The sequence below is a fragment of the Ranitomeya imitator genome, chromosome 1 (genome assembly GCF_032444005.1).
Source record: "Ranitomeya imitator isolate aRanImi1 chromosome 1, aRanImi1.pri, whole genome shotgun sequence".
NCBI classification, from domain to species: domain Eukaryota; kingdom Metazoa; phylum Chordata; class Amphibia; order Anura; family Dendrobatidae; genus Ranitomeya; species Ranitomeya imitator.
In genome coordinates, this window is record NC_091282.1 from 821,343,852 (window position 1) to 821,359,198 (window position 15,347).

At 45.4% G+C, this 15,347-nt stretch overlaps 1 protein-coding gene across 2 annotated transcripts in view; it reads left to right on the forward strand.

The window, feature by feature from the left end:
* The window catches only part of ELAVL1 (ELAV like RNA binding protein 1), an 84,701-nt gene that overhangs the window by 16,154 nt on the left and 53,200 nt on the right, over positions 1 to 15,347 (forward strand). The window contains exon 2 of one of the 2 annotated variants that reach the window (XM_069740251.1): positions 11,119 to 11,300. In XM_069740251.1, coding sequence (XP_069596352.1) covers positions 11,129 to 11,300 — 172 coding nt within the window. In that variant the 5' untranslated portion in view covers positions 11,119 to 11,128. Of the gene's footprint in view, positions 1 to 11,118; positions 11,307 to 15,347 lie in introns of both variants that reach the window. The other variant, XM_069740242.1, reaches the window with a different exon arrangement.

Sequence of the window (15,347 nt, forward strand, 5' to 3'; positions counted from 1 at the left end):
CCACATATCTAGATAAGTTCCTTGGGGGGTCTAGTTTCTAAAATGGGGTCACTTGTGGGGGGTTTCTACGGTTTAGGCACACCAGGGGCTCTGCAAACGCAACGTGACACCCGCAGACCATTCCATCAAAGTCTGCATTTCAAAAGTCACTACTTCCCTTCTGAGCCCCGACGTGTGCCCAAACAGTGGTTTACCCCCACATATGGGGTATCAGCGTACTCAGGAGAAACTGGACAACAACTTTTGGGGTCCAATTTCTCCTGTAACCCTTGGGAAAATAAAAATCTGGGCTAAATAATTATTTTTGAGGAAAGAAAACGTATTTATTATTTTCACGGCTCTGCATTATAAACTTCTATGAAGCACTTGGGGGTTCAAAGTGCTCACCACACATCTAGATAAGTTCCTTTCAGGGTCTAGTTTCCAAAATGGGGTCACTTGTGGGGGGTTTCTACTGTTAAGCCACATCAGGGGCTCTGCAAACGCAACGTGACGCCCACAGAGCATTCCATCAAAGTCTGCATTTCAAAACGTCACTACTTCACGGCATGTGCCCAAACAGTGATTTACCCCCACATATGGGGTATCAGCGTACTCAGGAGAAACTGGACAACAACTTTTGGGGTCAAATTTCTCCTGTTACCCTTGGGAAAATAAAAAATTGCAGGCTAAAAGATCATTTTTGAGAAAATAATTTTTTTTTTATTTTCATGGCTCTGCGTTATAAACTTCTGTGAAGCACTTGGGGGTTCAAAGTCCTCACCACACATCTAGATTAGTTCCTTTGGGGGTCTAGTTTCTAAAATGGTGTCATTTCTGGGGGATCTCCAATGTTTAGGCACACAGGGGCTCTCCAAACGTGACATGGTGTCCGCTAATGATTGGAGCTAATTTTCCATTTAAAAAGCCAAATGGCGTGCCATCCCTTCCGAGCCCTGCCGTGCGCCCAAACAGTGGTTTACCCCCACATATGGGGTATCCGCGTACTCAGGACAAACTGGACAACAATATTTGGGGTCCAATTTCTCCTATTATCCTTGGCAAAATAGGAAATTCCAGGCTAAAAAATCATTTTTGAGGAAAGAAAAATTATTTTTTATTTTCATGGCTCTGCGTTATAAACTTCTGTGAAGCACCTGGGGGTTTAAAGTGCTCAATATGCATCTAGATAAGTTCCTTGGGGGGGTCTAGTTTCCAAAATGGGGTCACTTGTGCGGGAGCTCCAATGTTTAGGCACACAGGGGCTCTCCAAACGCGACATGGTGTCCGCTAACAATTGGAGCTAATTTTCCATTCAAAAAGTCAAATGGCGCGCCTTCTCTTCCGAGCCCTGCCGAGTGCCCAAACAGTGGTTTACCCCCACATATGAGGTATCGGCGTACTCGGGAGAAATTGCCCAACAAATTTTATGATCCATTTTATCCTACTGCCCATGTGAAAATGAAAAAATTGAGGCGAAAAGAATTTTTTTGTGAAAAAAAATTACTTTTTCATTTTTACAGATCAATTTGTGAAGCACCTGAGGGTTTAAAGTGCTCACTAGGCATCTAAATTAGTTCCTTGGGGGGTCTAGTTTCCAAAATGGGGTCACTTGTGGGGGAGCGCCAATGTTTAGGCACACAGGAGCTATCCAAACGCGACATGGTGTCCGCTAACGATGGAAATAATTTTTCATTCAAAAAGTCAAATGGCGCTCCTTCCCTTCCGAGCCTTACCATGTGCCCAAACAGTGGTTTACCTCCACATGTGAGGTATTGGTGTACTCAGGAGAAATTGCCCAACACATTTTAGCATCCATTTTATCCTGTTTCCCATGTGAAAATGAAAAAATTGAGGCTAAAAGAATTTTTTTGTGAAAAAAAAGTACTTTTTCATTTTTACGGATCAATTTGTGAAGCACCTGGGGGTTCAAAGTGCTCACTATGCATCTAGATAAGTTCCTTGGGGCGTCTAGTTTCCAAAATGGGGTCACTTGTGGGGGAGCTCCAATTTTTAGGCACACGGGGGCTCTCCAAACGTGACATGGTGTCCGCTAAAGAGTGGAGCCAATTTTTGATTCAAAAAGTCAAATGGCGCTCCTTCCCTTCCAAGCCCTGCCGTGCGCCAAAACAGTGGTTTACCCCCACATATGAGGTATCAGCGTACTCAGGACAAATTGGACAACAACTTTCGTGGTTCAGTTTCTCCTTTTACCATTGGGAAAATAAAAAAATTGTTGCTAAAAGATAATTTTTGTGACTAAAAAGTTAAATGTTCATTTTTTCCTTCCATGTTGCTTCTGCTGCTGTGAAGCACCTGAAGGGTTAATAAACTTCTTGAATGTGGTTTTGAGTACCTTGAGGGGTGCAGTTTTTAGAATGGTGTCACTTTTGGGTATTTTCAGCCATATAGACCCCTCAAACTGACTTCAAATGTGAGGTGGTCCCTAAAAAAAATGGTTTTGTAAATTTCGTTGTAAAAATGACAAATCGCTGGTCGAATTTTAACCCTTATAACTTCCTAACAAAAAAAAATTTTGTTTCCAAAATTGTGCTGATGTAAAGTAAACATGTGGGAAATGTTATTTATTAACTATTTTGTGTCACATATCTCTCTGGTTTAACAGAATAAAAATTCAAAATGTGAAAATTGCGAAATTTTCAAAATTTTCGCCAAATTTCCGTGTTTATCACAAATAAATGCAGAATTTATTGACCTAAATTTACCACTAACATGAAGCCCAATATGTCACGAAAAAACAATCTCAGAACCGCTAGGATCCGTTGAAGCGTTCCTGAGTTATTACCTCATAAAGGGACACTGGTCAGAATTGCAAAAAACGGCAAGGTCTTTAAGGTCAAAATAGGCTGGGTCTTGAAGGGGTTAAAGGGAAGGTGCCACCAGTTTTCTCGTATTTTGTTTTTTTGTGAAATTAAGCTTAAAATAGTAATTAAAATGTATTAATGCAATGTTTGCACTGTTTGCAAACATTTATATATGAAAAATATTATATATTTTTCTACAAATATACATATTTACCACTAGGGGGAGCATTTTCCGTTTTAGACCTCAAGCAGCTACAGTAAGATTTAGCAGCTCTGCCCCAGGGATATTAGACCACCCAAAAGGGGAGGGAAATGGTGATGTCAGCAGTTACTGCCCCAACAGTAAGAATGAAGAGCAGCATCACAGGGCAGCACCATTTTGTGTGTGACTGCCCTGTGACCTGCTATCACCAGCAGTTACTGCATCAGAGTCAGAGCTCGTTTACAGAGGAGCAGAACACAGTGGGCTCAGCAGCATCTGGACCCAAGAAGAGTGAAGACATGTGGTGTGCATGGAGCAGCATTAGGAGCTGTCTGGGAGCTCCAGCTCTTCAGTGAATAGCCAGGCATTATGGAGGGAGGGGAGAGATGCATTGTATGGCTAAGGCCGGGGTCACACTAGACCGCAATACGGACGAGTGCAATGCGATAAAAAAAATCGCATAGCACTCGTCCCAATGTTAATCTATGGGGCAGCTCCCATCATCCGATATTCTCTCGGCCGTATTCAGGATCCGAGTGAAATCGCAGCATGCTGCAATTCTCAGCGTATCTCGGTCGAGAATCGCCAATGAAAGTCTATGGGGGTGAGAAAAAAAAATCGCACAGCACACGGACCTTCAGTGTGACGTGCGAGAAATTCTCAGGCATTGGGCAGGTGACAGGAAAGGCTCAGCCATTATTTGCTCATTTTGCAAGTGTGTGAGAAAATCTCACCATACGGACGCCATACGGATGTCACACGGATATCACACGGATCATTGGATGCGAGAAAATCGCATCCTCGCACTGCACACGGATCACTGTTTTGGTAACATTTGTGCGATTCTCGTCCATCAAAAATGGACCTTTTTTTATACGTTGTGTGTGTCCCCGGCCTAAGAGTGACTGATGGGAGAGAAAGAGACGTGAAGTATGATGAGTGAAACACATAAGGAGTGTGATGGGGAGATACACATTGAGGCTGTGTGCACACGTTCAGGATTTTTAGCATTTTTTTGCGTTTGTTCGCTATAGAAATGTGATAAAAACAATTTAAAAATGCATACATATGCATCCCATCATTTATAATGCATTCCACAATTTTTGTGCATATGTTGCGTTTTTTCTGGGGGAAAAACGCATCGCAGTAAAAAACGCAACATGTTCTGCGCATGTCGTGTCTCCTCCTTTGATGTGGGCTCCGGCGCTGAGCCCACATCAAAGTCACGACATGTCGGCTGTTTTGTACAGCTGACATGTGCGCGCAATAGCGGCAGGTGAAATCGCAATTCACCCGCCGCTATTAACCTGTTAAATGCCGCTGTCAAATGCTGACAGCGGCATTTAACTACCGCTTCCAGCCGCGCGGCCAGAAATGGGCGTATCGTCCACCCCCGTCACATGATCAGGGGTTGGCGATGCGTCAGGATGGTAACCATAGAGGTCCTTGAGACCTCTATAGCTACTGATGCCGGCCTGCTGTGAGCGCCCCCCTGTGGTCGGCGCTCATAGCAAGCCTGTAATTCAGCTACGGAGCAGCAATATGATCGCTGCTATGTAGCTGAGCCGATCGAGTTGTGCCAGCTTCTAGTTTCCCATGGAGGCTATTGAAGCATGGCAAATGTAAAAAAAATGTTTTTAAAAATATGAAAAAAAAAATAAATTAAAGTTTAAATCACCCCCCTTTTGCCCCATCAAAAATAAAACAATAAAAAAAATCAAACCTACACATATTTAGTATCGCCGCGTTCAGAATCGCCCAATCTGTCAATAGAAAAAAACATGACTGACATGTGCCCGCAATAGCGGCAGGTGAGATCGCGATTCAACCGTTCCTCTGTATGTGTTTTCCGTCCGGCGGAAACAGCTGTTTTGACGGATCCTGCAAAAAACGGATGAAACGTGTGGCCATCCGGCGCTAATACAACTCAATGAGAAAATAACGGATCCGGCGAAAAAAAACTGATCTGGCAGAAAAAAAAGGAAATTGTGGAAAAAAACGTATCCGGCGGGAAGAAACGGAACTGGCAGATAAAAAAAAAAGAACTTGTGGAAAAAAACGGATCCGGCGAGAAAAAACGGATCTGGCGGGAAAAAACGGATCAGGCGGGAAAAAAAGGATCCGATGGAAAATAAACTGATCTGGCAGAAAAAAAAGGAAATTGTGGAAAAAAACGTATCCGGCGGGAAGAAACGGAACTGGCAGATAAAAAAAAAGAACTTGTGGAAAAAAATGGATCCGGCGAGAAAAAACGGATCTGGCGGGAAAAGACGGATCAGGCGGGAAAAAAAGGATCCGATAGAAAAAAACTGATCTGGCAGAGAAAAAAGGAAATTGTGGAAAAAAACAGATCTGGCGGGAAAAAACAGATCAGGCGGGGAAAAAAAGGATCCGATGGAAAAAAAACTGATCTGACAGAAAAAAAAGGAAATTGTGGAAAAAAACGGATCAGGCGGGAAAAAATGGATCCGATGGAAAAAAAACATGATCTGGCAGAAAAAAAAGGAAATTGTGGAAAAAAACGGATCCGGCGGGAAAAAACGGATCCGGCGGGAATTAACGGATCCAGCAGGAAAAAATGGATCCGGTGGGAAAAAACGGATCCGGCGGAAAAAAACGGATCCGGCGGGAAAAAATGGATCCGGTGGAAAAAACGGATCTGGCGGAAAAAAAACGGATTCTGCAAATGTGCTCGCAGGATGCGTTTTTTCCCATCAACTTGTATTAGCGACAGATCGTGACGGATGGCCACACGTCGCGTGGTCGTGTCCGTCGTGCAACAGATCCGTCGTGTTTTGGCGGACCGTCGGCACAAAAAAACGTTCAAGTGAACTTTTTTTGTCCAGCGCGTCCGCCATTTTCTACCGCGCATGCGCTGCCAAAACTCCGCCCCCTCCTTCTAGACTTCAGAATGGGCAGTGGATGTGTTGAAAAACTGCATCCGCTGCCCACGTCGGGCACAAATTTCACAACGTGCGTCGGTACGATGCATAGCGACAGACTCGTACCGACGCAAGTGTGAAAGAGGCCTTTGTGAGGGTTGAATTAAAAAACAAAACAAAAAAAACCGCGTGGGCGCCTGTGCAATTTTCTGCGCCAGAGGGGGAAAGCCGACGGCCGGGGGCCAATATCTGTAGCCTGCTATGAATATCAGCCCGCAGCTGTCTGTATAGCCTTTACTGGCTATTAAAATAAGGGGACCCCAAAAAAAAAATTGCGTGGGGTCCCCCTATATTTTATAGCCAGAAAGGCTACGCAGACAGCTGCAGGCTGATATTCATAGCCTAGAGAGGGGCCATGGATATTGCCCCTCCCCAGGCTACAAATACCAGTCCGCAGCCGCCCCAGAAATGGCGCATCTGTAAGATGCGCCAATTCCGGCACTTAGCCCCTCTCTTCCCACTCCCGTGTAGCGGTGGGATATGGGGTAATGAAGGGTTAATGTCACCTTGCTATTGTAAGGTGACATTAAGCCGGGTTAATAACGGAGAGGCGTCAATAAGACGCCTATCCGTTATTAATCCAATAGTAAGAAAGGGTTAAAAAAACACACACACATTAGGAAAAAAGTATTTTAATATTCTTCATTTCACCATACTTACCATACTTCAGCGCCTGCAAAAAACGTAAAATAATAAACCGTATACTACCTGTCCGCCGTAGTCCAATTAATATCGAGTGTCCCACGACGATCTCCCCTATAGAACAGTGATATCGGGTGATGTCACTGCTCTATAGGACCCTCAGTGACACACTGACAGGAGACAATGGCTCCTGCAGTGCATCACTGAGAGGTTACCTTAAGACAAGGTCTCACTTTATGGCAATTGCTGCCTGGGAAAATTTCTCATACAGCAATGGCATAAAGTGAGACTAGGGACTATTTTTTTTACAGCGGCGGAGGAATACAGTGGTGGAAGGATACCTTCCTGCTGTCATTGTGTTCCTGGAGCCCCTAGAGAGCAGTCGCATTATCTGATGCTGCTGCTCTCCACGGGAGATCGTCGTGGGACACTCGTGGATTTCTGCGGACAGGGAGTATATTGGTTGTTTGTTTTTTTAATATTTTTTTTACAGATGACACTGGCTTCGGGGAACAAAGTGACAAGTAATGGTGAGTATGAAATCTATGTTTAATGTACTGTATGTCTATATGTATGTAATGTATGAATGTATTGTATGTAGCATGTATGTGGCATGTATGTATGGAGTATTTTTTTTTTTCATTCAACACATTAGCCGGATGATGGGACTATTACTGTCCCATAATTGGCTAATGTGTCAATCACTGTCATTGTAGCAGGCATCGTCCGATGGGACTTGTAGTCCCATCGGACGATGCTTGCATACACGCACAGAGACCCCCCCACACCGCACAGAGACCCCCCCACGCCGCACAGAGACCCCCCCACGCCGCACAGAGACCCCCCCACGCCGCACAGAGACCCCCCCACGCCGCACAGAGACCCCCCCACGCCGCACAGAGACCCCCCCCACGCCGCACAGACCCCCCCACGCCGCACAGAGACCCCCCACGCCGCACAGAGACCCCCCCACGCCGCACAGAGACCCCCCCACGCCGCACAGAGACCCCCCCACGCCGCACAGAGACCCCCCCACGCCGCACAGAGACCCCCCCACGCCGCACAGAGACCCCCCCACGCCGCACAGAGACCCCCCCACGCCGCACAGAGACCCCCCCACGCCGCACAGAGACCCCCCACGCCGCACAGAGACCCCCCCACGCCGCACAGAGACCCCCCCACGCCGCACAGACCCCCCCACGCCGCACAGAGACCCCCCCACGCCGCACAGAGACCCCCCCCACGCCGCACAGAGACCCCCCCCACGCCGCACAGAGACCCCCCCACGCCGCACAGAGACCCCCCCCACGCCGCACAGAGACCCCCCCCACGCCGCACAGAGACCCCCCCCACGCCGCACAGAGACCCCCCCCCACGCCGCACAGAGACCCCCCCACGCCGCACAGAGACCCCCCCACGCCGCACAGACCCCCCCACGCCGCACAGAGACCCCCCCACGCCGCACAGAGACCCCCCCCACGCCGCACAGAGACCCCCCCCACGCCGCACAGAGACCCCCCCCACGCCGCACAGAGACCCCCCCCACGCCGCACAGAGACCCCCCCCACGCCGCACAGAGACCCCCCCCACGCCGCACAGAGACCCCCCCCCACGCCGCACAGAGACCCCCCCACGCCGCACAGAGACCCCCCCCACGCCGCACAGAGACCCCCCCCACGCCGCACAGAGACCCCCCCACGCCGCACAGAGACCCCCCCACGCCGCACAGAGACCCCCCCACGCCGCACAGAGACCCCCCCCCACGCCGCACAGAGACCCCCCCACGCCGCACAGAGACCCCCCCCACGCCGCACAGAGACCCCCCCCACGCCGCACAGAGACCCCCCCACGCCGCACAGAGACCCCCCCACGCCGCACAGAGACCCCCCCCCACGCCGCACAGAGAGGGAGAGCGCAGTTTACCGGAGATCACTGGGACTCTGTGCAAGTGGGGAGGCGGAGACAGAGCAGGGGGAAGCACACGGCAGCAGAAGATGTCTGCCCAGAACCTGCAGTGCCTGGAGTACAGAGGAGAAGTGAGGGCTTCTTCTGTCCTGTGATAGAGAGTAAGTGGAGCTCGGCAGATAGCACAGGGCTCTAATAAAATGGCAGCTAGTCACACCTACAGCAGTGAGTTGTGCAGCCCACAGAGGCGTGCCCAGCTCACTGCTAATGCTGCTGCAATGTTACAGATAGGGTCCGAGCCGGTCTATTATCTCCTATGTCCATGGGGTGCCGTAATCTGACACTGATAGTGACGTGCTACTGCTGCAAAACCAAGATGTCAGCCCCCAGTGCCTTCTTTCTACTCATATATCACACGAAATCTGTTTTACATGCATTCAAATCTGGGTTATAACAGCATGTTATGCTACATTACATTGATTAATTAATGATCTACAAACTCGGTACCTTCCCTTTAACCTCTGCGACATGTCAATGGCTGTAAACAAAGAGAAACTTATAAATAACTCATGAAAAAATAAAGTTGCGTTAAAACCAAGCACATCATTGTTTTTCTTGTGAAATTCTCAATAAGTTTGATGTCACATGACCATCTTCCTATTGGGAAAAAAAAGTTGAATCCAAAATGGTCACCATGGTCACCACCCATCTTGAAAAGTTCCCCCCCCCTCACATATACTTATGTGCCACAAACAGGAAGTTGATATCACCAACCAATCCCATTTTATTTAAGTGTATCCATATAAATGGCCCACCCAGTACTTCAAGAATCACCCATAAATGGATGGAAACAAAGCGCTAGAGACGTCTGACTGCAATGATTCTGTATCTAAATTCCAGTGAACACCTTTTGAGATATCATAAATTTGCTGTTCGGAGAAGGCTCCCTTCAAATATGAGACCTGGAGCAGTTTGCAAAAGAGTGTTCCAAAATTTCAGTGGAGAGATGTAAGGAGCTTGTTGATGGTTATAGGAACTGATTGCAGTTAGTTATTCCAAAGGGTGTACAACCAAATATTAAGAGGGTGCCAACAATTGTCTGGCCAATTTTGCGGGTTTTGTGTCAAATGATGTCCAATTTGCCTCTTTATTTATTCTCACAAAAAAGTATACCAAAACATGTGTAAATGCAATAATTTTCTGGAGAAATACTTCATTGTCTAGAAAAATTTCAGGTTGCCAACTCTTTCGGCCATGAATGTATGTCTCCCATAACTCTAGGAACTATGCCTGTAAAAATCCCCACTATTAATAACTGGACTTCGGTGCCAGATTGTCTGATATGATTCCTTTGAAGATCAGAAGGGTTTCCTCCGGAGGTGATAAATGTCGCCTCCCTGCCTCTGTTATGCACGGAGTAAAGACCTTGTGTCTATTCTCCAGCAGATGACCCACTTCAATTACCTGTTCAATTACCAGCAGGGAGGTCTTAGTGGAACAGTGTTCACATGTTTAGACCCCCTTGTCAGATTTTTCACACAGATGGTGCATCCACGTGAAAAACCCGCAGACATGTCAGTTTATCAGCAGCACGGACAAAATGGTGCCACACACTGACACATGGATGTTATCTGTGTATCATCAGCATAACATGTATCTGCACCAGGGAAGAAGCGGTATAGTTCATGCTGTTCCCAGGCATCAGCTGCTAAATGCAGCTTTCATTGTTGCTTAGTCTCCCTGTGATTGGAGCAACAAGGCAACAATGATGGGAGTTGTATTCGGCACACGCTGTGTGCCTCCTGTGTAAAAATAATTAAATAATTAAAAAAATGGCTTGAGTTTCCGCGTAATTTTCATAACCAGCAGAGGGAAAACCTTTGGCTGGGTGGTGATGTTAATAATCTGGGAAAAAAGACAAAATCCCCAAAATCCCATTCTTGATAAAATAAAATTATGCTGCCTTAGGCTTAGTGTTCATAGGAGTCCACATAAACTTCAGGATTTGAAGAGTGTTTGTTGAAGAAATTAGACAAAATCGCACCTGAGCAATGGATGCGACTAGTTTCTCCATACAAGATGTCCGGAAGCTGTTATCACCAACAAAGGGTTTTTGTGTGAAGTATTACATTTCAGCAAGCATGTTCAATACTTTTTTCCTTGTCATTTCTCATTATTGCACCTAACTTAATTTAAGGGCATCTATGGTTTGATTTATTTGCCTCTGTGGATTGGATGGGTTGTTACCAACATATGGTGAGCATTTCATGTCAATAGCATTTTTAGAAATATATTTACTTAGAAAAGTATTGATGTGATCAATACTTTTTTCCACCCACTGTGTATTTACATACACACATATGTATATATCCAAAAACATACTGATAGGGAATTTAGATTGTGAGCCCCAACGGGGACAGCGATAATAATGTGTGCAAACTGTAAAGCGCTGCGGAATATGTTAGCGCTATATAAAAATAAAGATTATTACTATATAAAAATAAAGATTATTATTATTATTATTATTAGGTACATGTGTTTGCAAATAGTGTTTGTGTATCTATTTTGCTGCCTGTCTCACTATTCAATAAAATAAATTGAATTTAACTTTTAATATTGACAGGTAATTTAAGATGTCTAACGGTTATGAAGATCATATGGATGACGTATGCAGGGATGACATGGGCAGGACTAACCTAATTGTGAACTACTTGCCTCAGAACATGACACAGGATGAGCTACGCAGCCTTTTCAGTAGCATCGGTGAGGTGGAATCTGCCAAGCTAATCCGTGACAAAGTTGCAGGTAAAGGTAACTTATCTTTTAAATTTTTACACATATATGCTTTATATATACCATTTTATTTGTAGGTATTTTAACTTGTCAAATGTATATTCTTTTGCAAAATTCAAATAAAACCACAAAGATGGTTTGTCCACCATGGCTCCAAAAGTAAATGTGACAATACATATTCAAATAGCAGCTGTTCAGCTATCTCTTCTGATATCCTGTGTCCTGTATTCTGTATGGGGAGAAGAGTAAAGGTGCTTGTTACCGATTTCTAGAATTGCTAGTTTCCCATTGATCAGACCTTTATGTAGACAGCCGAATGAGCAAGACGCTTATTCATCAAGCGACCAGTGTGTGTCAACGGAATATAAAGGGTTTCCACGTTACTAGCACCATCTCTGGAGAAGCGACATGACATGATGTGCTCCCTTCCTCCCCTACAAATTAATAAAAAAATCTGCTTTCTAGAATTTGTGTCCCGCTCCTTCTGATGTACAGTGTGCCTAGGCCGCAGTTACTGTCCAAATGTTTGACATTCTTGTAGTAAGTAGAACTTCTTTAACCAATTACGGGGTGCTTGCCTCTAGATACATTTTCAGATAGGTGTAAATTCCAAAATGGAATCACTTGAAGTGGGGGTTCGGCAAGTGAGCTCCACAAATGACGTGACCAAACAAAAAGACAGCCCCTGAACATAGGAGACTTCAGTTGATGTCCAACTATATCTCCTGCATTTTGTCTGCCTCCATGTGTGAGGTGGGCATCCTCATAGGCTGTCCAGATCACAGCTGTAGAGGGAGGCAGGCAGGCCTTTTTTTTTTTTTTTCCTGATCTCGCTGCTGTGCTCCAAGTTCCTATTTCTCTGTCTCCGCTTTGTGCATTACCAGGCTGCTGATCAACGCTCTCCGCACTGTTCAGAGCACAGCAGTGTAACTATCACTATGCTGTAGTACTCTGAACATTGACTCCCCAGTGTTATGTCAGTGTAAGCTTCTGAAGGAGGCCCATCTGTGGTACAACCAAGAACCGTGTATCTAATGTCCATCATGTGATTCAGCCCAGAGCCACGATCTTAATCCTACCATGTGTTTTACAGCCTGCAGAAATGTGTATCCAATACCAGTGTATGATGCACTCTCCATATTCAATCCCTGCTAGTTTCACATATCTCTCCACTATTGCCATAGAGGAGGGCGGAGTTGGCCCGCACGTTGCACCACTGTTCCCGTAGAATTGGATGGTTTCCACTTGTCATTTATCTTTTTGTAGTCGCCAACAAAATGGCTCTACACTGTGATCCTAAACTTAATCGTCTCTTATTCTTATGCAAACACCCAGAAGGGGAGTGGAGTAGTGGCCTCATATGTACACGAGCAGACCCCTAATTTTTTCATTGCAATTTTTTATCAGCTGATCACCCTAGTGTTTTAAAAAGTGGAAAATATCAAAACCGTAATTTTTTTTTTACGATTAATAGCATTAAAAAAGTAACATTAATTGTATTAAATTAAAATATTAATTAAAACTCTCAATTTTTTTTCACAATTTTAATTATTTTTTTGTTTGATCGTACATTCCCTTCAATGCCCATTTAGGCCTAAAAAGTAAAATCCCCAATTTATCAAGAAAGGCGTTGATGATGCACATACTGATGATGAGGCATGATAAAGTCGGATGCCTTTTTCATTAAGATCCGATGTCTTTAAAAGTATTGTGTGCCTCGCCACACATCTTATTCCAGTCATTGACTGAAGTAAGATTTGTGTCCTTAGTTACGCCACAACTTGTAATGAGTGGCGGAGCTGACAAAACTAATGTTAAAGATAAATTGTTAATTTTTGACACCAGCTTAAACACTTGGATTAAATGGGGCTTATGTATTTAGTTCTATGACCAACATTCTTACTAGCTGTCAGAAGTATTAGATGTTAACTAATTATAATTGCCGTAGTCTGTAGCACGCATTGTTTTAGCAGTGGTCAGCATATTTTGTTTCGGATTGGGTAGGGGCTGCTTTAAAATATATCAACTTTATCTGAAATGTAGGGTTAATAAAAGGCGAACTGCACAAAAGTGCTTAGGCTGGGTTCACACTGCGTTGTGTGAACCCGTTTAACGGACTATGTTTCACCGCGGCATAACGCGGTGTAACGTAGTCCGTTAATGCCGCCATTACTGGCAATGGCGAACGCATCGCTAGTGCACGCCCACAATGGGTGTGTGCTAGCGATGTGCTGTCATTGAGTGACAGACCCGAGATGCGGGCTGCAGCGTTTCCGTGTCTGTCACTAGTAGCGCACTGCTAGCGCAGATGGAGCTAGCAGATGTTCCATCTGCGCTAGCGCAGTGCCAAAGTTGGCACTTGCATTAGTGCAGTCCGTTTAACGGATTTGTTGAACGGACTGCACAACGCAAGTGTGATCCTAGCCTTAGGGTGAGCAGTTCATCTTCACACTTGTTGCCATGGTAAAAATGCAGTATTTGACACTCTGAGAACAAGTATTCCCTTCTGATTGAAAAGTTTAGTATTCTCTTCCACCTTGGGGTCTTGGAAGGTTCATATTTCACCAGTCCTCTCCTTGCAGCCTGTCAGCCTTTGCTTCACACCACAGACAAGGGTTAGGGGAATGGATCACTTTAACACCTTCCTGTTTTAGCCAAATGTGAAAAATTTGAAAATTTGAAAAACCTTGTGGGTGTTACTTAAAACCAATGTATACAGGCAGTTGCCAAGTTCTGAATATCCGTCTTGCGTATGACTGTTATGAATGTAATGCCAGGGTCACACAACTGTATTTTCTCCATCCGAGAAACAGTCCACTTATGCTAATCAGACAGATCAGAGTTTGATTAGTGGGATCTGTTTTTCTTGGATGTGGCGAAGAATAAGAAATTAATTTCTCCATCTTCTCTATTTTGTCCATCCATGAAAATCAAACCGTACTGTCATCAGAGTGCATTCCAATTTTTTTTCTCCCACTGACCCTTAGGGTAAGTTCACACTGCGTTAGCAGCAGCCCGTTCAGCACATACGCTAACTGGCTGCTGTAACGCAAGTGCCGCCGTTTGCACAGCGCTAGCGCAGATGGAGCATCTGCTAGCTCCAACTGCGCTAGCGGTGACGGACCCGGAAACGCTGCAGCCCGCGTCTCGGGTCCATCACTCAGTGACGGCACATCGCTAGCGCACGCCCATTGTGGGCGTGCACTAGTGATGCGTCTGCCATAGAAAGTAATGGCAGCGTTAATGGACTACATTACACCGCGTTATGCCGAGGTGTAACGTAGTCCGTTTAACGGGTCACACTAACGCAGTGTGAACCCAGCCTTAGACTTGAATGGCTGAGCGTGATTCAATTTACTGAGGCAAATCGTACAAGTTGTGATTTGTTTTCTTTGGAACACTTGGTCTGAAGGAAAAGTCGCACATATGCAATGCCGCATTAATTAACATTAGTCCCTGTGCGATCTGATGTTTTGTCAGATTGCTTTTAAACAAAAACCACGGTTATCTTCAAGATCCCTAAGATGGTATTTTTAAAAATAAAAAAAATCCTTGCTGTCTGGTTCTTTTTTTCTTTTTACTGTTGAGCACGACAATACCGCGGCAATTTTTCAACTCTCTGCTTCGGGAAATACGCATGTGGAATTGGCATGCGTATTCCCGCTAAACACTAGCGTTTTGCAAGTGTAATTAGCTTGCAGAGTGCTAGCGTTTTCCAAGCGATCTGTAGCATCGCTTGGATAAATGATTGACAGGTTGGTCACATTTGTCAAACATGGTGTTTGACAAGTGTGACCAACTTTTGACTTGATGCTGCCTATGCAGCATCAATAGTAAAAAGATACAATGTTAAAAATGATAAAATAAAAAATCGTGATATTCTCACCTTCTGGCGGCCCTCGCAGCCTTCCCGTTCCTCGCGATGCTCCCGGCAACTCCTGTCCCCAGCGATGCCATGCGACAATGACCCCAGATGACGTAGCATCACGCGATCAATGTGTACAAGACCATGTGCCAAGTTGCATAAAATTGAAGGAACTCTCCTTAGTTGTTGCTGTA